The sequence below is a fragment of the Mesoplodon bidens genome (assembly GCF_964165515.1).
Source record: "Mesoplodon bidens genome assembly, chromosome: 6".
NCBI lineage: Eukaryota > Metazoa > Chordata > Mammalia > Artiodactyla > Ziphiidae > Mesoplodon > Mesoplodon bidens.
The window spans coordinates 103,789,271-103,814,380 of record NC_138162.1 but is presented as its reverse complement, the minus strand read 5'-3'; the positions used below and the strand labels follow the sequence as shown (position 1 = coordinate 103,814,380).

General features: G+C 39.5%; 1 protein-coding gene across 2 annotated transcripts in view; it reads right to left on the bottom strand.

The window, feature by feature from the left end:
• The window catches only part of PPP3CC (protein phosphatase 3 catalytic subunit gamma), an 89,542-nt gene extending 69,648 nt beyond the window's left edge, over positions 1-19,894 (bottom strand). Inside the window, exon 1 of one of the 2 annotated variants that reach the window (XM_081236245.1) lies at positions 19,563-19,894. In XM_081236245.1, the coding sequence (XP_081092371.1) occupies positions 19,563-19,611 (49 nt within the window). In that variant the 5' untranslated portion in view covers positions 19,612-19,894. The remainder of the gene's footprint in view (positions 1-19,562) is intronic. The other variant, XM_081236246.1, reaches the window with a different exon arrangement.
• Positions 19,895-25,110: the final 5,216 nt, after the last annotated feature.

Here is a 25,110-nt window from a genome sequence, read left to right as displayed (position 1 = left end):
TAAGAAATGTCTGTCTCACCACAAAAAAGAAACAGTAATTATATGGTGTTACACGAATGCTGTTGTGGTAATCATTTTGCGAAATATATCAAATGAACACGTTGTACACCTTAAACTCACACAGTGTTATATGTCAATTATATCTCAATAGAGCTGGGGGAAGAAAGAGACATTTCTGGTCGTGCCAAACTGTGACAGAATACAGTGATAGACAAATGAGACGGCATACCGTAAGGGCAGACAGCATGGGAATTAGGAGACTGTATTTGTCTGGGTTTGTAGTAGCTACCAAAACCAAACCAGACCAAACCCGACAAAAAAAACCTTTGAGGGGAGAAAGAAAATACGTTAAAATTTCTGACAAAACTGGTCAGAGGTGAGGGGGTTTTCGCAAGGAATAATATAAATCCTTTTCATGCAAATTCTTTCATGAATAATAAACAGAGTAAAACTGTTTTCTTTCTGCTCAAAGAGCAAAGTTATTCTGTGCCCAGGGAAGACACTCCTTCAATCATCAAAATATTCTATTAACTCTGTGCTTTTTGACAAACTCATAAATCTTTTTTTTTTAAGTTCATTACTTTTGGAAACAAGTTGACATTCCTAATAAACACTGTCACTTATTGTTGTGCTTTTCAAGATACTGCCTGTGACTACTTCTCACCTTTGGATAGTCACAGCTAATATTTTGTCACATAACACTTCTCTTTGATTTTGTTCTTCTCCAAATTCAGAATAATAAAACTGTGAAGATGTTTCTCACACCTACAACATCTTTGGGTTTACACTAAGTTACACAAAGACTTGGTCCTTTACCTTATTAAAAATATTTTTGAAGGATTACAGAAATTACTAGCTCTGTTGGGCATTCTCCAACTTTTAACTAACTCAAACTATTGTGAGAGCTCTTTGCTTTATTAAAATAGGGTAAAAAGAAAAATAAAAACTAATGAATGAAAAGAGTACAGCCTTCCTAAGTTAATCATGTGTAAGTAAAATGTGTTAAAAGTAGATATGCTTCAATGTTTGTACAACTTTCAGGTTAAAGATATATTGATTTACCAAGAATGACACAATAGCTGTCTACAAAAAGATTTTATCTCTAGGTTTAAATAAGCTTGGATTGGTGAAATTCTTAATACATTTTATAGGATAAATCAAAGGCCTGGAGATGTGTCAGTGTCCTCTCTGTTCAGAACATATTCTTACTTTCAGAATAATCAATGACTGACTCCTTATAAAACTGATTATGTACTTTAACAGAAGATTCCACTCTCTTCCATTCTGATAAGGCTGGTTAATAATAATAAATTGACTAAAACCTACAGATTCAACATCAACAGTAGTTTCTGCTTCTTCCTTACATTCACCTAAAGCTCCCAGTGATAATCAATCTAAAGACCAAGAATTGAGCCTTGTGGAGACATGTCAAAAGAACTTCTGTTAAGGTATGTATCATGTACTTGTAACTATTAACACTACAGAGAACAAATTAATTATGTGTATTACTGACATCATTGCTATGGCCAGACACTGCGTCTGAGTTAGGATTTCCAGAATTGTTTTGGTCCAAAAGCAGAAGATAATGTGAATAGACCATTTACGGCCAAGGCCAAGATCAACAGAACACAATCTCTCAGACGCCAGAAGCCACTGATTACCGTGCAGTTTCCATGATTTTGCCCTTTATTCTCTTGGCTATTTCTTCTCTCTCTGTTGGTTCAAGATTCTAGACTGTCAATAAACACCCTGACCTTTATTCCTAGTACTACCAAGACCTTTATCCTTGATAATCACCAAATGCAAGACTAATTCTTTAGACACAGGCAAAGGTGAATAATCCATATCCAAATTAAAGGGGAAAAAATGATTTGGTTACCAAAGGAAGATCCAAATAGATATGGGATATATGGGACATTATTTCAAACTTTAATAATAATTCTTGTTTGAGGTTTTGTCTGCTACAGATGCCATGTGTGTGATCTCGAGTCTTAAATGCTGCAGTCAGCCACTATCATGCCAGGTGATTCAAAAAACAATCATCTAAGAAAAAGAAAAAAATGGCTTGATGCTTACAGAGGTCAAAATTACTACCATCAAAAGCTTGATAAACACTCACAGCCTATCTAACAAAGATACAGATCTTGATTGATCACTTACCCTAAATGGTAAATCCTCTGGCTTAGTTAACAAATGATCAGAAGCAAAGAGTAAAAATTGAAACAGAAACTACAAATTGCTCCCAAACGCTCAGAAAAACACTGACTTAAAAGTCAGATAGGGCTTCCCTGGTGGCACAGGGCTTAAGAATCTGCCTGCCAATGCAGGGGACACGGGTTTGAGCCCTGGTCCAGGAAGGTCCCACATGCCGCGGAGCAACTAAGCCCGTGCACCGCACCTACTGGAGCCTGCGCTCTAGAGCCCGCGAGCCACAACTACTGAAGCCCACGTGTCTAGAGCCCATGCTCCACAAGAGAAGCCACTGCAGTGAGAAGCCCTCACGCCGCAACTAAAGAGAGCCCGCAGCAACGAAGACCCAGCACAGCCAAAAAAAAAAAAAAAAAAAAAAGTCAGATAAAGCGAACCAAACCAAACCACAGTATGCATTACAGATGATCTAAGTTCTAACTTTTTTTTTTTTTTTTTTTGCGGTACGCGGGCCTCTCACTGTCGTGGCCTCTCCCGTTGCGGAGCACAGGCTCCGGACGCGCAGGCTCAGCAGCCATGGCTCACGGGCCCAGCCGCTCCGCGGCATGTGGGATCTTCCCGGACCGGGACACGAACCCGCGTCCCCTGCATCGGCAGGCGGACTCCCAACCACTGCGCCCCCAGGGAAGCCCTTTTTCTTTTAACACCGGCTCATTATGTTCTAGTACCACAGACAAACTGATCTGATAGTAACTCCTCAGGGACACTAAAGAAAAAACCATTGACCATTCCAGCAACTCACCTAAATTACATATTCCAGCCAGTCCCTGCCCAGACTACTAACTCCCACCCTAAAATCACTCTATGACCAGTCTCAGTTCCTAAAACCCTGTATACCCTCCTTTCCAACTCCTTCATTCTGAGATGCCCCACAGTTATTGTAGTATATGTTATTCCTTGCTGCAGCAAGCTAAATGTAACTTATTTTTGTTACGATGCAGATGTGTTCCTGGTGGTCTTCGGTGGTAGGCCTTAACATCCCCAAGGCAGAGAACTGGTGGCTCAGAGTCAGGGAATAGAAGACGACTTTTTGCTACACACCTTTTAAAATTTTATACCGTATTATTTATCCAAAAAATAAATAAAATCAGAATTTAGAAATGTATATAACTCATTATAAATGAATTAATTAAGAGAAATACTACCAATATCCAATTTGGCTGCAACTCACCTAGGAATCAGAGTATTGCTGGATGTCAAAGAGGAAAATTCACCACCTGTTTCTACAAGGCTAGAAAGATCACCGATTTTTTATTTGTGGGGGGGTGTGGGTGCCATGCCGCACGGCTTGCGGGATCTTAGTTCCCCGACCAGGGATTGAACCCAGGCCCAGGCAGTGAAAGCGCCGAGCCCTAACCACTGGTTGCCAGGGCATTCCCAAAGATTACTGACCATTAATGGATCATCAATACATCATCAACAGATCTTTGTGTCAAAACTGAAAATCTCTTCCTGTTTGGAAGTTAAATCTAAATCAGCCAGCAGTCAGAGGTGATAATTTGCTTTGTATTTAATGTGAATAAATTTTTATTATACTATGCATTTATTAAAATCAAGCTTAAAGACCCTTTAACCTGCCATTAAATAGCCTCATAAATGGAGCTATGCTTGATAAATATGGCTCATACAGTGCTATAAATAAAGTGAAGGTTTTCAAGCTATTTTAAAACTTTTTTGAAATTCTCAAAGAATTTACAAAAATAGAAAGAACAGTATAATGAATACTATAGTATTAATGTTCAACCTTCTGCTAATCTTCAAGCTACTATTTATTTCTCTACATCGAAGAAACTATATACTCAATGCAGAAGAATTTTTTAAATAGCAGATACAAACTACTATACATAAAATAGATAAGCAATAAGGATTTACTGTAGGGCTTCCCTGGTGGTGCAGCGGTTAAGAATCCACCTGCCAATGCAGGGGACACGGGCTTGATCCCTGGTCCAGGAAGATCCCACATGCTGCGGAGCAACTAAGCCCATGCGCCACAACTACTGAGCCTGCGCTCTAGAGCCCACGAGCCACAACTACTGAGCCCACGTGCCACAGCTACTGAAGCCCGCACGCCTACAGCCCGTGCTCTGCAACGAGGAGCCACCGCAATGAGAAGCCCTTGCACTGCAACGAAGAGTAGCCCTGCTCGCCGCAACTAGAGAAAGCCCGCGCACAGCAATGAAGACCCAACACAGCAAAAAATAAAACAAATAAAATTTTTTAAAAAAATAAGGATTTACTGTATAGCACAGGAAACTATATTTAATATCTTATAATAACCTATAATGGAAAACAATATAAAAATATAAATATATTATATATAACTGAATCACTTTGCTAGACACCTAAAACTAACAAAATATTGTAAATCAACTATACTTCAATTTAAAAAATTTTTAAAAACTAACGAGCACAGGGCTTCCCTGGTGGCGCAGTGGTTGAGAGTCCGCCTGCCGATGCAGGGGACACGGGTTCATGCCCTGGGCCGGGAAGATCCCACATGCTGCGGAGCGGCTGGGCCCGTGAGCCATGGCTGCTGAGCCTGCGCGTCCGGAGCCTGTGCTCCGCAACGGGAGAGGCCACAGCACTGAGAGGCCTGTGTACTACACACACACACACACACACACACAAAAAAAAAAAACTAACGAGCACAAAAAACAATAACTACCATAAAAACAAAAACAAATTTCTTAGAATGCCATCAACCAAAGATAACCACTGTTAAAATTCTGGTGTGTATCTTAATATTTTTAATATTGAAATATATTATATTATAATCATCTGTAGTATACAATCTAGTAATCTGTCTTTTGGAAAATATTCCAGAATCCTTCACTGGTAATCTGTCTTTTGAATTTTGTATTACACTACTAAAATTTTCTCACACCAACAAACATTCTTCTACAATATAATTCTCAAAGTTTGCATCATGGAAATAATATAATTCACCTAATTAATCTGCTATTATTAAACACTGCAGTTATTCTTATTTATTTTTGCTATTATGAATAATGTGGGAACAAATATCTTTGTCCATACATCTATAATCTCACATGTTCATTGGCCATTTGAATTTATTCATTTATAAACTATCTATACACATCATATCCTTTGTTCATTTCTTTTGTCCTTCTGTGTGATTTGCAGTTCTTTAATAAGTATAAAAGATGATGAAAAATACACCCATGTATTGAAGCTAGCCATAAAGTGCAAATATTTTATCCCTAAAGCATACTTTTAAAAGGAGGCATTTCAACTCTAGGCAATGTTTCAAAGTAAAGTGTATCCTTCTAAAGCAAACTACTAATCCCTAGTTCAGAGGGAGTCTCTATTTATTTCCTTCTTTCAGGTTTTCAATTCAATTTTGCAGTAGTCTATCAACCTGCAATCTTGTTTTAGCCAAAGTAAGTCATCTGCACTAAATCCTGTGTTAATTTTAGGGTACAGTTTCCATAACTTCTTTTTTAAAAATAAGCTTTATTGAGGTGTACTTAGGTACAATAAACTGTATCCACTGAAGTATACAATTCGATAAAATGTGACATGTCTCTATTTGTCAAACCACAACCACGATCAAGATATAAAACATTTCTATTACTCCTGAAGAATCCTGTCCTCTGCCTCCAGCACCAGGCAACCACTGATCTGTCACTACACATAAATTTGCACTTCCTAGTTTTATATGAATGGAACTGTCCAGTGTATAGTCTTTTGTGTCTGGTATTTTTCATAAGCATAATGATTTCGTGATTCACCTGTGCTATTGCATATATCAGTAGTTTGTATCTTTTTATTGCTGAGTAGTACTCCATTGTGAGGATATACCATATGGTTATCCATTTACCTGCTGAATATTTCCTGGTTTTGACTATTATGACTAAAGCTGCTATAAACATTTGTGGATAAATCTTATTTTCATTTCTCTTGGGTAAATACCTAGGGGTGGAATGCCAGGGATGTATGACAGGTGTATAATTAACATATGAGGAGACTGTCAAGCAATTTTCCCGAGTAGTTTTACAACTTTACATTCCCACCAGCAGTGCCTGAGAGTTCCAGTCACTCCACATCCTTGTTAAAACTTGGTAATTGTCTTTTTAATTTCAGCCATTCTAATGGGTGTGTAGCAGTAGTTCACTGTGCTTTTGTTTTTTAATTTTTATTTATTTATTTTTGGCTGCGTTGGGTCTTCGTTGCTGCGCGCGGGCTTTCTCTAGTTGCAGGGAGCGGGGGCTACTCTTCGTTGCAGTGTGCAGGCTTCTCATTGCAGTGGCTTCTCTTGTTGCAGAGCGCGGGCTCTAGGCGCGCAGGCTTCAGTAGTTGTGGCGCACGGGCTTAGTTGCTCTGTGGCATGTGGGATCTTCCCGGACCAGGGCTCGAAACCACGTCACCAGCATTGGCAGGCAGATTCTTAACCTCTGCACCACCAGGGAAGTCCCTGTGTATCCTTTTGTAACTTGCATTTTTATATTCAACATTGCTTTCCAGATTTATCTGGAGTGAGGCCAAGGTACCCATGTTTTCTTCATGTTTTTTTAAGCTCCACAGGTGATTCTGGTTGGTAACCAGAGTTCAGAATCTTCATTCTAAGTCTATACATATTTAGCCAAGAAAGTTTTCAGTGCTCCCAAACTGCTAACACATTTTAACCTAGTTTTTACCATGAGTCAGTTGCTGTTAGACTACCTGTATTGCAATAAAGATTATTTTACAATGCTTCCAACTCAGAAGCAAAAGCCCTAATCAAATCAGGTTTGCACATGATTCAAAACAATAAGCAAACTATAAAAATGAGTTTCTGAAGGGGATGGGTGTGGCTACAAAGGGGTAGTAACACAAGAGTCTTGTGGTGATGATACAGTTGAGTATCTTGATTGTGGTGGTGGTTATACACACGTGAAATTGCACAGAGCTACACACACACACACACAAGTCCATGTATAACTGGTGAAACTTGAATAAGCTATCTGGGTTGTGCCAATGTCAATTTCTATTTTGGTATAGTACTGTGGTAGTGTGGGATACTGACATTGTGGAACAGACCTAGGGGAGGATGTATAGGACTTTCCTGTACCTTTCTTTGCAATATCCTGTGAATCTATAATTATCAAAATAAAAATGTAATAAATTTTTAAAACTAAGTTCCTAAACTACACTGAAGAAATTCTTCAGCCTTTCCATGGTCAAATTCAATTCAATTCAGTATATTGCTTCAATATACATCCAATACATAAATGACACATATTTTCATATGCCCAACATCTGATGCAGAACTGCATTAAAGAGAAAGACCGCATTGGTGACAACCACTTTAATCCTACAGTAAGTATAAAAGCTAACCCTTAAAAGTTATTGGCCTATAAGCTATTATTTTTAGATTACTGTGTGGTCTTATCCTCACGGGACACTAGGATTTACCTAAATAGCTATCTCTGTTCACTGCAAATAACCCTGCTTTCATTCCTATTTTAAGCCAGCAAGCCTGCCCTACTTCTGCAGACTTATTTCCTAATCTACTCACCTGCGTGTCCAATCATGAACCAGTTAAACACTGCTTAAGAGGTTATATTAGATATTATTAGTGAAAGTCATATGTACCTTTCAGGTCCTTTCATAACTAATCAGAACAAATACTTTTATTTCAATCATCTGAAATAGCTCTTTCAGATTATTCCCTCTGTTCTTTGATAGTCACAGAACTCACTAGTCTGACAGAAACAATATCTTTATAGTGATCATATGTGTTCAATAAAACAATGCACAATAGTAAAAAACAACTAACTTGCTTTCATGAATAAATCCACCAATTACCATTATTACTCTGGCCATTCATTAAAACGATCTTACTTTATTTTTAAACTTCCACAAAGCCTTAAAGGTCACAAGAATAAAATGTACCTAGGCATACACACAAAAAACCACAAATTAAGTCTTACCTCGTTAGGCCACTGATCAACCATTAAAGTTTAAACCTGAAAGGATTATCAATTTATAGAGTGAAGGAGCAAACATTTCTTACGAGATATAGTCTACGGTTTAGTCATCTGCTCTTCCCGGTGGTTATTAGTCATAGGAAGCTCCAGAGTTCTAATTTTCTGTCACATTTTTGGGAAGTTATCATATGCTATACTGAGTACTTTTCAAGACAGTATTTAAGCTTCTGAGTATAACCAGAATGTGTTGCTTGTAGTAGGAATTCATCAAATATCTGTTTCTGAATACATGATTTCCAAAATTCTATCTATACTATAGAAAAGGAAATTTTTACCATTTTTATTAAGGATTTTACGTTTAAGTCCTTTCAAAAGCTAAGGAGATTAAGGCTGGAAAATATAAAATATAACACTGCTAAACTATCATTGCACATATGCCACTTAAAGTCAAACAGACCTGCTGTCAGACCTCACCAAGATTCAAGAAGAATTCACTTAATAAAGAACAGCTAACATTTATTAAGCACCCACTATGGGCACTATGCTAAGCACTCTACATAATATTGTACAATATGAAATACAATCTTTAAATTCTGAGGTAGGTACTGTTATCTCCCATTTTAAACTTGAAGCAAGGAGAACAAATGACAAAAGTCACACAACTAGTAATTAGCAGCGCCTGTGTTCTTTCCTACACCGTCTTCAATAAAATAAGCTTCTTATGCTTTCACTTAAACAATTACTAAGCGCCTATGTGCTAGGCACTGTATTCAACATTAAGAACACACAGTTCTTGGACTTCTTGGAGGTCCAGTGGTTAACACTCCACGCTTCCAATGCAGGAGGCGTGGGTTTGATCCCTGGTCGGGGAACTAAGATCCTACACACCCCACGGTGCGGCCAGATAAATAAATAAAATAAAATAAAAATATTTAAAGAAATTTGTAAAGCAATGAGACTGCTCATGGGAGCACATGGGAGGCAATATCTAATTCTTCTTCTGATGATGATAGCAGCTAACATGTACTGAGCGCTTACTATGTGCCTGTCACTGTACTTTGTGTTGTCTATTTCATCCTCACAACTATCCTGCAAGCGAAGTTTTATTATCCCTCTCCCTCAAATAGGGAAACGGAGGTAAAACAAAGTTAAGTGATTTGTCCAAGGTCACACAGATACCAAACGAGGCAGAATTTGAATCCAGGTTCACCTGACTTCAAAACCCATGTTCTAAAACCATTACTCATACAACCTCCGAGTAAAGGAGAAAAAGCTTCTCAGATGTCCTCTTGGCTAAATCTTGAAAGACAGATAGGAGCTAGTCAAGCTGGGGGACAAGATTCTTCAGAGAAGTAATGCAAAGAGACCATTCACAGATACAACACGACATGGCATTCTAGGGAACCACAAGGAGTAGGAAAGTAGGTTTGGCAATGGGGGTGTGAAACGAGGAGGAACTAACACAAGGTTAGAGGTTTAGCACGAAGGAACTTCTACATCAACAAACTTAAGAGTTTATCCTACGGTCTGGAAACATTCATGAAGGATTTCAAGCACAAGAATGATCCTTTACATTATCCAAAGATCATGATGGCAGCATGGAGATTAGATTAAATAGCCCTAGCAAGTGGCTACTGCAGTAGTACAAGCAAGAAGTAAGAGAGGGAGATGAAGCAGAAGTTTATGCAGAAACCAGAAGTCCACAGAACTGATTCTGGTAGAAAGGGATATGAAGTGAAAGGGATAGGAGAGTCTGGCCTGACTCCCAGGCTTGTCATGTGAGCCAGTGACTAAATGGGTAAGTGGTATGATTAACAGGGATGGGAAATATACTTAGGAAATCCTTTCCATCTTCTCTCCTTATTAGTGCTTTTTAATATTTATTTTATCCGTCTACCGCCTTACTCACTTGAATCTCTCTAAAAAACAAGAACAAGTCTGTCACCATATCTTTTTGGGTAATGTTTGCATTTTCCATAATTTTGGATTACATTTATAAGCCAATTAAGCCTCAGTTGTTTGTTTGTTTTTAACACATAACCATCAAAATAATCTTGCTGTCTCCTTAATGGGATCACTGTCAACTGATCACTGATAGATTTCAGCTATTCCTCTTCCTTCTCCTTTTCTTCATTTAACCTCTTCCCATTCTCTGACACTTCGAGTTTACCCACCCTCTCAAGTCCTTAGTCAAGTATACTTGCTTTCTCCATCCTTACTTCTGCATGTTCTTCCAAGACCCACCATGTAGCTGCAACAACCTCTTTTCCTACTAAGCAAGTTGCCCCCACGCCACATCAGCTATAATATACTTTTGTTTGTTTGTTTGTTTTTGCGGTATGCAGGCCTCTCACTGTTGTGGCCTCTCCCGTTGCGGAGCACAGGCTCCGGACGCGCAGGCTCAGCGGCCATGGCTCACGGGCCCAGCCGCTACGCGGCATGTGGGATCTTCCCGGACCGGGGCACGAACCCATGTCCCCTGCATCGGCAGGCGGACTCCCAACCACTGCGCCACCAGGGAACCCCAGCTATAATATACTTTAAAACTCATGTTCTTCTCTTTAGCTTGCCTTCACTAAGCCAAAACTGAATCCTCAAATATGATAGTGCCTTTCCTGAGTCTAGTTATGTGAGGCATTTCTTAACTGTACTCTTTTTTCTCTCAACTTCATATTTTGAAAAACTGAAATCCTATCAAAAAGTGAAAGAATAGTAAAATGAATATCCATTTGCTCTTTACCCATATTCACCATGGTAAACATTTTGCCACTTGTGCTTTCTCTCTTAACAAGTACATTTTTTTTTCCTGAACCATTTGAAAACAAATTGCAGACATCATGACATTTCAACCTAAATACTTCGTCAGGTATTACCTAAGAATGAGAACATTCTCCTTTATAACCACAATACCATATCACACACCCAAGACATTTCCCATTGATATACTATATCTAATATATACTCCATATTCAAACTTCCCCAGTTGTCCCCAAAATGTCCTCTATGACTTTTTTCATTTTCCCAATCCAGGCTTGGCACTGTACTTGACTGTCATTTCTCTTTCATCTTCTCTCATCTAGAATAGTCCTCTTGCCTTTTTAATTTTTCATCACTTTGACATTTTTTTAAATAAAATTTAAAATGTAGCTCTGCAATACCATTAGCCACATTTCAACTGATCAATAGCCACATTTGACTAGTGCCTACTCTATTGGACAGTGTGGAGAACACTGTTGCCATTGTAATAAGATCTACTGGACAGCCACAGAATTCTACCATTAAAATTGATGTTTACCGTTATCATTTTGACACTTTTGAAGAGTTCAGACCATTTGTCTTGTAGAAAGTCCCATAACCTGGATTTGTCTGATCATTTACTATAACTAGATACAGGTTAAACATTTTTAGCAAGGATTACATTGGCAATTCTTGAATGAATTCTTAAATTATCTCCTAGTGTTTACTTCATTCAGAATTTCACTCTCTTGGGCTGATATTGTCTAGACACTGCACAAAAACATCATGAATTCTTAGTATTCAATAAATCTAATAATGATCATCAAAGATACACATTCCCTTGGCCAGCTAATATAGCATATTTTTCTGTCACCCAGTCTAGAGAGCCTAATTACCAAGTTATACCCTCTTCTAATAATAGACAAAGACTCAAGAAACTAAAAGATTTCATGATAAAAATCTAGTTCGCCAACAAAATAAAACTGAATATAGGAAACTAAAAGTTCTCTCTGCATACATCTGAATAATTAGGTAGACTATAAAGATAACTAAGTCAGACATCACTTAGGTTAGGTTGAAATTTTTAGACCTCAGTTTTGCAATTTCAAATGAAGCTAAAATTTAACATGAAAACTTTAAAACAGAGTGTTATATTCTATTAATGATTGCACCAAAGGATGAAAAGATTAAAAGACACCTCTTTATTGCCATTAGTAGCAGCAAAGCTCTGAAATGACCACAAATATGAGAATTAGCTGAATAATTCTGTCTCTCATAGACATATGTCTAAAAATTAGCTTTTCCTCAAAATGTCACTTTAATGGAAAAATACTCTATTATCAAATACTGCTTAGGAAAAGTGTTTTAATTAATTCTTTTTTTAAAAAATTGTATTGAAGTACAGTTGATTTACAATGTTGTGTTTAAATTCTGCTGTACAGCGAAGTGACTCAGTTATACATATATATATTCTTTTTCATATTCTTTTCCATTATAGTTTATCACAGGATATTGAATATAGTCCCGTGTTAACTAATTCTTTAATTCACTTTAAGTAATGAGTCCTTAGCACTTGTCTCTCCAATAATCCGATAGCTTTTTTTAAAAATTTTACAGTAAAATGTGATAATGTTACTTTACTTAAGAAAGCGTTATTACCAAATGTCTGATATACATAAGGCTTCAATCACAACCATTATCATACGGGTAAAAAAGAACATCTTATTCCTGCTTGGAAATAATTAAGTGTTTAAATTAAGATGTCCTTTCTGAGGTTTGAGACTTTCACTCAGAGGTGTGAATCTCAAAGAGCATCAATTTCCAGTGTTTAAATATTATAGTTTGTACAATGAGATATCATCTCACACCAGTCAGAATGGCCATCATCAAAAATCTAGAAACAATAAATGTTGGAGAGGGTGTGGAGAAAAGGGAACCCTCTTGCACTGTTGGTGGGAATGTAAATTGATACAGCCACTATGGAGAACAGTATGGAGGTTCCTTAAAAAAACTGCAAACAGAACTACCATACGACCCAGCAATCCCACTGCTGGGCATATACCCTGTGAAAACCATAATTCAAAAAGAGTCATGCACCACAATGTTCACTGCAGCTCTATTTACAATAGCCAGGACATGGAAGCAACCTAAGTGTCCATCGACAGATGAATGGATAAAGAAGATGTGGCACATATATACAATGGAATATTACTTAGCCATAAAAAGAAACAAAATTGAGTTATTTGTAGTGAGGTGGATGGACCTAGAGTCTGTCATACAGAGTGAAGTAAGTCAGAAAGAGAAAAACAAATACTGTATGCTAACACATATATATGGAATCTAAAAAAAAAAAAAAAAAAAAAAAGGTCATGAAGAACCCAGGGGCAGGACGGGAATAAAGACTTAGACCTACTAGAGAATGGACTTGAGGACACGGGGAGAGGGAAGGGTAAGGTGGGACAAAGTGAGAGAGTGGCATGGACATATATACACTACCAAATGTAAAATAGATAGCTAGTGGGAAGCAGCCGCATAGCACAGGAAGATCAGCTCGGTGCTTTGTGACCACCTAGAGGGGTGGGATAGGGAGGGTGGGAGGGAGGGAGATGCAAGAGGGAAGAGATACAGGGATATATGTACATGTATAGCTGATTCACTTTCTTATAAAGCAGAAACTAACACACCATTGTAAAGCAATTATACTCCAATAAAGATGTAAAAAAAATGTATACACCAAAAAAAATTAAAAAATAAATATTATAGTTTGGCAGTTGTTAATTACAATGGTAAACTAAGTATAACTTAAATAATGTTGACAAATTCAACAGATGTGTGCTATATGACTTGCTCACATCGAATATTTATACTTGAAAATGTTTCTTCTGGGTTGGCATTGTATCAAATGACCGAAAATATAAAGGACCAAAATATTAATACAGGGCTTCCCTGGTGGCGCAGTGGTTGAGAGTCCGCCTGCCAATGCAGGGGACACGGGTTCGTGCCCCGGTCCGGGAAGATCCCACATGCCGCGGAGTGGCTGGGCCCGTGAGCCATGGCCGCTGAGCCTGCGCGGCCGGAGACTGTGCTCCGCAACGGGAGAGGCCGCAACAGTGAGTGGCCCGCGTACCGAAAAAAAGAAAAAAAAAAAAGAATACAAGCACTTTCAAATCATTTTCATGCTGATTGAAACCACTATGAAAGAATTTAGGTAAAATTACAATATTTATGTTAAAATAATATGAGATATTTGCATAATAAAAGGTTTAATATATGTCATCCATTTTCCTTTTAATTAAAAATATACCAGTAGATGGAAATACAGTTGACCCTTGAATAAGAGGTGGTTAGAGGTGCTAACCTTCCACACAATAGAAAATCCAAGTACATCCTACAATCAGCCCTCTGTATATACACGGGTGGTTCCCCCATACCCAAAGTTCCTCCCTATCCGTGGTTCCACATCCTTAGATTCAACCATCCTCGGATCATGTAGCACTGTAGTATTTACTATTGAAAAAATATCCACGTATAAGTGGGCCCACAGTTCAAACCTGTATTGTTCAAGGGTCAACTGTATTGAAAAGTATTAATGAAAGTATAGTAATGAAAAGTATTAAGAGTAGTAGTTTCTGGAAGGAAAGAATATGAAGCCTTTGTTTTCTTCCCTTTTGCCTTTCAAATTTTATAATTAGCAGGGTTAAGCTTACATTTAAAAGAAAAAAAATTTTAATCCTTGGTAAATCCATTCTCATAAGGGGGACAGAGGGGAAATAAATGAGGTACAGGTACCAGGGACTGAAATGGGGTTCAGGATATACTTGTGGAAATAGCCATTTCTGTCCATACTACTCTTCCTAAAATTTTTAAAGAAAGCTATAGCCACAGTATTCCCAGTGCCAGGATATCAAAGAACCAGCAGCCTTCAATGTGTGCTACAAATGGCAGTACATTGTACACTTGAATTCCAAGAGAATGGGAGAACTCTATCAGCATCCTCCTGAAAAGAAGTCTGGAGCTTCCCTAGTGGTGCAGTGGTTAAGAATCCCCCTGCCAGTGCAGGGAACACCGGTTCGAGCCCTGGTCCGGGAAGTTCCCACATGCCGCAGAGCGACTAAGCCCGTGCGCCACAACTACCAAGCCTGCGCTCTAGAGCCCGCGAGCCACAACTACTGAGCCCGCGTGCCTAGAGCCCGTGCTCCGCAACAAGAGAAGCCACCGCAATGAGATGCCCGCGCACTGCAACAAAGAGTAGCCCCCACTCACCACAACTAGAGAAAGCCCACGCACAGCAACAAAGACCCAACACAGCCAAAAATAAATAAATAAATTTGTTTGAAAAATAAATAAAAATAAAGTGCACATACATTTGTAAGTTGAGAAGGTGTACTGAACTGCTTTCTTGAAAAACTCCACTAAGTGGCAGAATACCTATTGAATATTGGTTGCTGTATTTTGCTGTTTGTCATTAAAACTTATCTGTCCATATTCTAGAAAATATTTATATTTTAATAAAGAAGATAGATCGCAGTCAGATGTTTCCATCCTTGAAAGAAAACAGAAAGGTAATATAAATCATAAAAAAGTCAAGGATATAAACAAAGAGTAAGAGGGGTGTGAACACTGTTGTTTCATATATAGACAACTAAGCACAGACTGTGGGCATCCTTCTAACTCTTGGGAAGCTAAATTGAGAGTACCATTTCTTTCTTTTTCTTTACCTCTTTTTTGAGAACTTCCAGTTGTACAGTGTTTAACATATGGGGATCAAATGTATCTATACTTTAAGATATTCTAAACATGGATAATTTCTAACCTAGGAAAACATGCAGTTTAAGTAAGTGAAAAGTTCAGGAAAATTTTTTTCTTGTAATCCTTCATTTGGCATTTGATTTATTAATTGAAAGTTTTATGTAAATACTTATTAAAAGTATGTGACTTATAATATATAGAAAATAGCCACAGGAAAAAATAGAAAATTACTATATTTTATCTTGTTCTACCACTCTTTGTCTAGTAGTATGTGTACATGTATGTTCTAATGTATCATAATTTTTCATTTTCATTTAAAAATCTAATGTCCCCAATTCTATTCAGTTTTAAACTATAACAACTTTAACTTCATATTATGTAAAGGGCTAAAAGTATGATTTAAACTACAGATGGATATTATATTTTAATCCTAAATGAAAGATAATGTAAATAATAAGCATAGATCTGATTTGAATAAAGATTTTTAAATAGTAAAAATAAATAAATAAATAAAGTGCACAATTCAATGATTAAAAAAAAAAGAAGTCTGACTTCTGTTAAAACCCATTCGGCCACCAAAGAGCAAACTCAGACAATGGATTCTCTATATTTGTTATGTAATGCCTAGTGAAATTTCCTTGTTGCTTCTGAAAAGATTCAGCCTACAGGAATAAACTTTTTATAAAAATCACTGTCAAAGAAAAAAAATTCCTTCAAATAAGAAAAGAAACTTGGAAACCAGAAAAATAACCAAGCTGAAAGATTTTCAAAATGCAGTTATTTGGGTTTCTCGTTTTCTGCTCCAGATACGAGTAGTGTTGCCCCCAGTGTATATGGACTGTTCTAGAGGCTCACACAAATTTTAATTTTTAAAACAAAGAAGAAGCAAATGAGCACCAATTGGGAGTACATTACAGATGGCTCTCCATAAACATTTAATGAATGAGTGAAATCATAAGAATGTTTATATTTTTAAACACAAAATAAATACCTTCAACTGCTAGAGGAGAAACCAGCTGCCAGGGAAGTACTAGACAGACTGTATTATTGGCTTGTACGCTGTTATCCATGGGATTCCACCCAGATATCCTTTATATTGTAGAAGAAGTATTTTCCTGACTGGGAACAGTTTCCTAACTTATAATTTCATATGCTTTCCGATTCTGATATTTTTTGAATATTAATGATTTCTCTATTATCCACTTATGAAGTAGCTGATCTATTCTCACACTACTATCATGTTTCATAATACTACCTTGTCTTAAGCTTTTCACATCCGTTATGTCATTTGCGTGGCTGAGATGCTTGACAAAGAAGGTATTATTAACCCTATTTTGCAGATGAGATTATTGAAGCAAAAAAAGAGAGAGTTTAAGTAAAAAGGCAAGGTTAAAAAAGAAAGGCAAGGTCACAAGTAAGCCCGAGAAGTAGGAGTAAAACCTCCAGTCTAGTCCTTCCTTTTAGGAAGGTTGCTATTTAAAAGACACAAAATACAAATCACTCCCACCCACCCACGCTTCTCCAAGATTTGCTCAAGCAAAACAATTAAGCAGAATTTAAAGTTAACAGGAAATGACAAAACCAAGAATAACTGGGGTGTGGTCTCACCTCTGAAAAAGATTTCCAGCTGTGAATAAATGCAAACAACTCTGGCCAGAAAAGATAATATTAGATCAGGATTTAGAACCCAGTACAGTACAACCGGACCTTAGCTATATATACAGTGACACCTTACTTTCTTAGAATAAACCTCAATATTTCAAACTCAGGAAAACCCAGAAAAAAAGCAACGTAAGTCACCAGGAAGCCAAAATTGCTGTGTTCAAGTTCTTATACTAAAGATTTTATATACGAGACAAATCCACACATTCTAAGGGCTTGAAATCATTTATGTTTCATTTTTTTAAGGGTAATCTTATAATAACATGCAGTAATTTATAAAATTTCACCAAAAAACAAATTTGAATCATAAAGACTATGAGGGTATTCACTTAACTGTGGGCATGCCTAGCAATAAGCCAGCACCTGCATTTTAGCTACATTTTGTTTTACTTTACTTCTATATTTAAGGGTCTGAAAGGGTCATTTAAAAATTTCCTTGATATCTTACAGCACGTTATGGTAGAAATTACATACTACAATGGCGATCAGAATTTGAGATTCATGAAGGTCTGAGGACTACCACTAAGCTTCACTCAGATCCTATTTATTCTGACTTCACACACTATTCTGGTTTATCTGGTTTCCCTGCCTACTTCAGCTTAGAAGTGGCAGATTAGAAGGGCATATTTTGACAGATAGAGAGCAGTACTGCAGCAGATAAACTAAGAACGGACAAAAGCACTAAACTGGTATAGCAGTGAGAAGTCATTTTAGCACAGGAGGAAACTGCCAACACCCTTATACAGCAGAATGCACCGGCCATATTAACTGCATAGGACAGAAATTAATGTACATAATGATGACCTTGATTTATCAAAAAAGATTATGTTTAGTAGATTCTGAATCTTAAGAGAGGGTTATATACTCTTCATGGGTTATATACTATAAAGACTGACATTAAAATGGTCAAAAGAATTTAGCAGTTAAGGGGCTGTCAGTTCTATGAACAATTCTCTTAAATCCCTAATGATACCACACAAATGCTGAGTAGATGAATCTCAAAAACCTCATTACATTTAGTAAATATTATATAGTGTAGATAATTAACATTTATGATCAACACTGATGATGATGACTTTTTTGGGGGGGAAAACTACATTACACACTAAAATTACATACTGCAGACAATCAACATTTATGATGCTTAATTTTTAAGGGGGAAAAAAAACCACCTAAGTTATACACTAAAATTCTCTCCCTTCATTGAACATTCAATAATTTTTCTCCACTTAAAAAAAAAGTTTTCTTGTCACCAATCCTGGTTTCCTTTCTCCTTCTAATTACCAGAATGAAAAAATAAAAGTATTTTAATAGTTTTCCCCACTTACAGCTAACCCCTTTATTCAGAGGTCACTAACACACCTGGTCTCGGTATATTTCCTTCTTACAAAATAGTGCTTTCAAACCGAGTATTAAAACTCAGAAAGAAGAGTTGTACTTGTCTTATGTCTGAACAAAAGAGGCACATAAATTAGTGGTTATGTTTAAACCACTATTCTTAGTTTAAGGGCAGAAACGACTACAATATAAAACCCTGTATGTATTAGTAAGGAACACTTTAGTTTATTTTGGACAACAGAAACAGAGAACATCATTCTCCAAGTCTCTATGGCCAAAAGGAAAATAAAACACCAAAAATCGTGTCAAGAGATCTGGAGATCCCTTTCAAATATCACAATATGAATTTATTTGCATTTATTTCACTATATTGTTTCTTTTACTAACAGCCGTGAATTGTGATGATCTGAAGAAAGTGGGCTAAAAGGTACGTGGTATCCATCCTTAAAAAAAGGGTGGGGAAGAGGCAAGAAAGATCTGATCCTACAGAAGAGGAGCGGCAGAAAGATCTGACTTGGAAGGGTCTACTCGACTCCCTACCCACATCACCCTAGATGGCTTCCCCCAGGTAAGAGCCTAGAAAAGAGGAATCATTTCTTTTTAAAAATATGTGGATCCAGACTCTTTGAGGGTGGTGGGAGAAGAAATCGCCACCCTGCCTGGAAATCCGACACTACGGGAGATAAATAAGCAACCTCCAGCTAGCTACTGGTCCAGGTGCAACAGAAAACGCCCGGCGCCCCCGCGGGGGAGCCCCGGTGGGGATCCCGGCCTCCCGTCTCCCACACCCCCTCCAGGTCCTCCTCCGGGATGGGCGCCGCCAGGGACCCCGCCGCCCTCCCGCCTCCTGTCCTCGGCTCCCTCCCTCCGGCCCCGAGCCTTCGCCTGGCCGAGGGCCGTTTCCCGCTGGTCGACTGGAAGGCCCGGCCCGCTTGGCACCTTTGATGACGCGTTCGGTGGTGGAGAGGTGGAGGTTCCTCCCGGACATGGTCCCCTCGGCCTCCTCCCGGTCCAGGAGACCGCCAGACGTGCGCCTCCGCCTTCGCCTCCAGCGGTCTCGGCTCCTCGGGGCCGGTCAGTCAGCCGTGCCCCGGCCCGGCTCCTCAGGGCGGCCCAGGCACCAGAAGGAGGCGGCCGCGGCAGCCCGGCCTCGACCCCCACGGACAGGATGCAGGCCCACCGGCCGCTCCCTCCTGAGGCGCGGAGTCGCGACCGCCCGCGACCGCAGTTGAGGGAGGCAACCCCAGCGGCCGCGGCTGCGCGCGGCCCGGCCCCGCGTGCGCGCGCGCGCGTTCCCGCTCGACGCCCTCCTAACTTCCCGGCGGCCCGCGCGCCGCCGCCGCCGCCGCCGCGCCGAGGCCCAGCGCGCGGCCCCGCTGCCTCAGCCGGCTCGGCCGCCTGACCTCCTACTCCCGGGCAGTCGGCGACCCCGGCTTTACCCTTCGCGCGGAGGCTCTCGGCCCGCGCGGCCGCCCTCCGCGCACGCACGCTTCCTTCCGCTTTAGCTTCCGACAGTAGTTTTCCCTTTTCTGCCTGCCCCTCCTGCAGCTGACTCCTTCTCGGCTGCCTGCGCCGCCCGGGCCTGGAGCACCTAACAGCGGCCCCTCGGTCCTGCACCAAAAGCCCCAGTGGAGCAGCGGCCATCTTGTGACCCGGCCCGAGCGACCCAGCAGCCTCTCGGCGGAGCAGTGCACCTCCTGTCCGCTTGGGGCCACCTTGCAGGGAGCCCTTGTCCTCCCAGACCTTCCCCACGGGTGACCTCCCTCCCTTTCCTCGGGGTCTCCCCCCCAGTCTGTCTAGGAGTCGTTATCAATTTGATCAGGCTCCTTCCCGCAGTTTACCCTCCCCCCAGTCAGAAAACCCATTTAAGCCCCTGGTTTAAGTTGTCACATTTGTCGAGGGCGGTTAGTATAGTAAGAAGGACGATCGCGTCCATCCTAGTTCTAATGCAGTAGTGCGCGGGGAGGGGCGGTTTCCGAGTGGGTGGATAAGACCCTCCGCTAGGCGCCGTGGCCTCCTCTCTGCCTTTGCACTTGTCAGAAAGGGGACGGCAGCCGGCTCCATGGAGCCCCTGGGCCAGACCTCCTCTGTGCAAGGAACTGACCTTTTCATAAGTTCTGCGTGTCACCTACACAGCTAGAAGCAATCCCTTCTTCCCCTTTGACGCAGTGACACAGTACCTGCCTCCCCCGGTCATCCTTACTGTGGAACACGACGGGCAAGTCTCCGTAGAGTCAGCAATCTGGCTCCTCTCCAGGTTAAAAACTGACCTTTTCTCTCCTTAAATTGTAAGCCTAGAATAGAAACTGTCTTCCTTCATCGAGTATAGTGCCTGGTAAAGTCAAAAGTATTTTGATTTTAGCCATGATAGTGAAATATTGAAACTGAGATCCAAGGAAGTATATGCAAATTACAGGCAAACCGGTCTTAACAGTCACTGTGGCGGCCAATGAGTAGTCATAGTTGGCCCTGTACATTTAAATTAAATAAAATATAAATATTCGTTTCTTTAAGTGCACTAGCCACATAAGTGCTCGATAGCTACCTGTGGCTAGTGGCTAACTAATTGGATGTGGTAGAATAGGACACTTCCATCACCGCAGAAAGTTCTTTTGTACAGCTTCCAGGTAAAAGATTATAGGAGTTAAACCAAATCTCCTTTAATATAGATTTATGTATTGGGAGGAGATCTGGGGATACACACTGGAGTCAGACCCTGAATTATGCCCTGCAGTTTTGACCTAAGGCCATTCATAGCAATCCCAGCAAGGCAGGAGCACCTGAAGGAGCTGAATAGATTTTGGTTCTGTTTTCTTGGGTCTTGACTTCAGGCTTCCACCCAAGAGAATTGTTCAGATATCCTGAGGAAGTTCTTCACTTAGGAAGTAATCAGAGCTCCACACATCTATCAAACAGAGCAAATTTCTAGTGGTCAGAAATAAATTGGTCCCTGCAGCGTAGTAGAGGCTAAAAGTCATCTGGAAGAAAATAAACAGGATGGCTAAAAACAAAGAGTTTAGGAAAACATTGCAAACCAATGTGAAGAGATGGATTATCCAATAATAGTTGTGGAAGAAGTAACCAACGATCTGGATCTCAGATATATCTTTCTTCTTTTGGCCACACTGGGCAGCATGCAGGATCTTAGTTCCCCAACCAGGGATCGAAGCTATGCCCCCTGCAGTGGAAGCACAGTCTTAACCACTGCACCGCCAGGGAAGTCCCTGGGTCTCAAATTGGAGCCACTCCTTAACACCAAACTTCATAAGTAATAAAATATGAGAATTAAAACAAGATGGTATTTTTCACATAGCAAAATGGAAAACATTTTTAAAAGGTGACACTCTTGGTAGAATTATAAATTAGCACAATCTCTCTGGAAAGGGATTTGGCAGTATCAATCAAAGAAGATATATGTATGGCCAATGAAAAGATTCTCAACATTGTTAGTCACCAGGGAAATGCAAAATAAACCATACTGAGATACCACTTTACTGGCCTAGTAGAAGAGCTAAAATTAAAGACTCTCGGGCTTCCCTGATGGCGCAGTGGTTAAGAATGCAGGGGACACGGTTTCGAGCTGTGGTCCGGGAAGATCCCACATGCCGCGGAGCAACTAAGCCCGTGTGCTACAACTACTGAGCCCACGTGCCACAACTACTGAAGCCCACCCACCTAGAGCCTGTGCTCCGCAACAAGAGAAGCCACCGCAATGAGAAAACCGCGCAGACGCAATGAAGAGTAGCCCCCACTCGCCGCAACTAGAGAAAGCCCGTGCGCAGCAACGAAGACCCAACGCAGCCAAAAATAATTAATTAATTAATTTTAGAAAATGACTCAACACGGAAGTGTTGGCAAGGATGGGGGCAACTCTCCTACATCGCTGGTGGGAGAGGAAAATGCTACAACTACTTGGGAAGTTTCTTGTAAAGTTAAATATACACCTACTCTGTGATTCAGTAATTCTACTCTTGGGTATTTTACCCAACAGCAATAATTACCCAAACAGTAGAATACTACTCAGCTAATAAAAAGGAAATAATGACTGATGCATGCAACAGTATGGATGAATCTCAAAAACATTATGGTGAACAAAAGAAACAAGACAAAAAATAGTACATACTATATGATTTCATTTGCATAGGAAAATGGTTAAATGAAGTATGAAATTGGATGCAACATTATGCATTATGCAAAATCATACTTTAGATGGAAAGATATTGGCTATCATGAGAAAAGCCTCAGGAGATAACGAAAAGTGAAAAAGTACAGTATGGACCCCATATTATTAACAGACAAGCTAACGTATGCATAAAAATACTAGAAGGAAATATTAATATGTTCACTCATTGAATAAATATTAATTAGGTGCCAACTGTTCCAGGCACTGTGCTAGGTAGTAGGGTTACAGTGATGAACTAAAATCAACACAGATCATACCACCATGGAGCATTAGCTGATGAGGAAAAAACTTAACAGTAGCCATCTCTTGGTGGTATGATTAAAAGTCACTTATAAAAAAAAATTAATTTTCTGTATTTTACAGATTTTCTATGGTGAGAAAGTATTACTTTATAACTAGGAGAAAAAAGTATTTAAACGCTCTTTTCTTTCAAAGGCCTGTTGTCCACGCCTATTTCCAGTAGCATTAAATATTCATTTGGGGAACTTTCTGAGAGACTTCTCTGATCAAAACAAAACATCTAGAACCACTCAATGAAAATATAAACAGAAGAAAACTCTCATTAAGCTCCCTTCCCAGAAAATTTTTTTAAATGGATAAGGCTTAAATGTACTGGTGGTAGTGGCAATGTTTTTCGTCATCACATCAATAGCTCCTGGCAACAACTGGAGGGTTCTATTTCACTCAGCTTGTACACATATCCACCTGGCCTGGGTCGGCTGCATTTTCATTTAACTGATGAATTTGATTCTCTTTCCTTTTACTTTCTGCATTGGTCAGAATTGACTACTTAAAACTATCAAGATTCATGCTAAGTTGGCAATTCTACTAATTTCTTCAAATCTAGGTTTCCATGTTACAGGGCTTGTGAGACTTGGTATATTTCCTTATGACACTCCCTAAGCACTTCATAAACCTTAATTAATGACTAACTCTTCTGAGAAGTAATTACGAATGCTTTTAATTTAACAAAAGCACAGGGAATCCTAGTTTCCACTGTTGTACAAAAGTAACCTGGCTTCAGTTTCTGCGTGTATGAAGCCATTAAATATTAAACTTCTGTGTTAAATGCAGAGAACTGCAGAATATTTTTAAAACTGCAATAAAATAGCAAAAGGTATTTTATAGTGTATAATCTCTCATTTTATATGAAAAAGCACTACATAAATGTTTTTATTAGTAATACATATTGTATGGACATTGTATACTATATTTTACTCATATCTTCCTATGAGTGCATTTAATTTTGATTAAATTACCTCAGAATGGACTCCTCCCACCACAGTTGAGGTCTAAAAAAAATTAGCGACTCCATATTAAGAAAATATTTTTTGCAATTGGAAAAACATGGCCTAAAGCAACATTCTACCAATCATAGCCTGATATCAAATTTATAATCTCTTTAGCCTTTTTTTGTTTTGTTTTGGCTTTGCCGTGTGGCTTATGGGATCTCAGTTCCCTGACCAGAGATTGAAACCGGGCCCTCTGCAGTGAAAGTGTGGAGTCCTAACCACTGGGCTGCCAGGGAATTCCCCCCTTTAGACTCTTGTAAGTAGAAAATGCGAATGAAAGTTTTGCTGACTGGTAAATATATATTTACAGGTTGATATTCAGGCCATTTGGGGGGTAATATGCAAACCTCTTAACAGTGTGTTATCCCTTGGTCTTCCTGGGAGAACCCAATACTATAACTGTGACAAGGACTGGGGAGCCCCAAAGCTGCCATCACCCCCTATTATTTTTGTTTAAATCCTTACGAAGTAGGAGAGAAAATGGTGGCAGTCATTACTGGCTACATAACACAGTACAGTCTAGGAGAATAGAATTTAATACCTCTCTCATACCTGGGCTCCAGCATTCCACCGGTAAGATGCCATAGGTAAACGTCACAGGCATTCATCAAGTTGCTTGGGCCACAAATTTAGAGTTGGGGGCCAGGCAGAGAGGGAGGCTCAATCCCTCACACACCATATCCTGTAAACCTACTCCCCCTACAGTCCATTTTTCCATGCAACAGATCTTTCTCAACTTAAGTCTGATTTTTATCATTCCTCTGCTTAAAACCCTCAAGTGTCTCCTTTTTTCCTGAAAGTGATCTACTTCTTAGTAGACTTCTGTCTACTTCTTTGAACTCAGCTCAAACCTCTTCCTTTACGTCCACTACAATTCAGACAAAGTGGCCTTGTTTATACTGTATATACTGCAATTTATACAAATAACCTCAAACAGACCAAGCTCATTTCTGTCCCAGAGCTCTTGCATTTGCTGTACCACAGGGTTTCAAATCATTCCCTCCTCATCCAG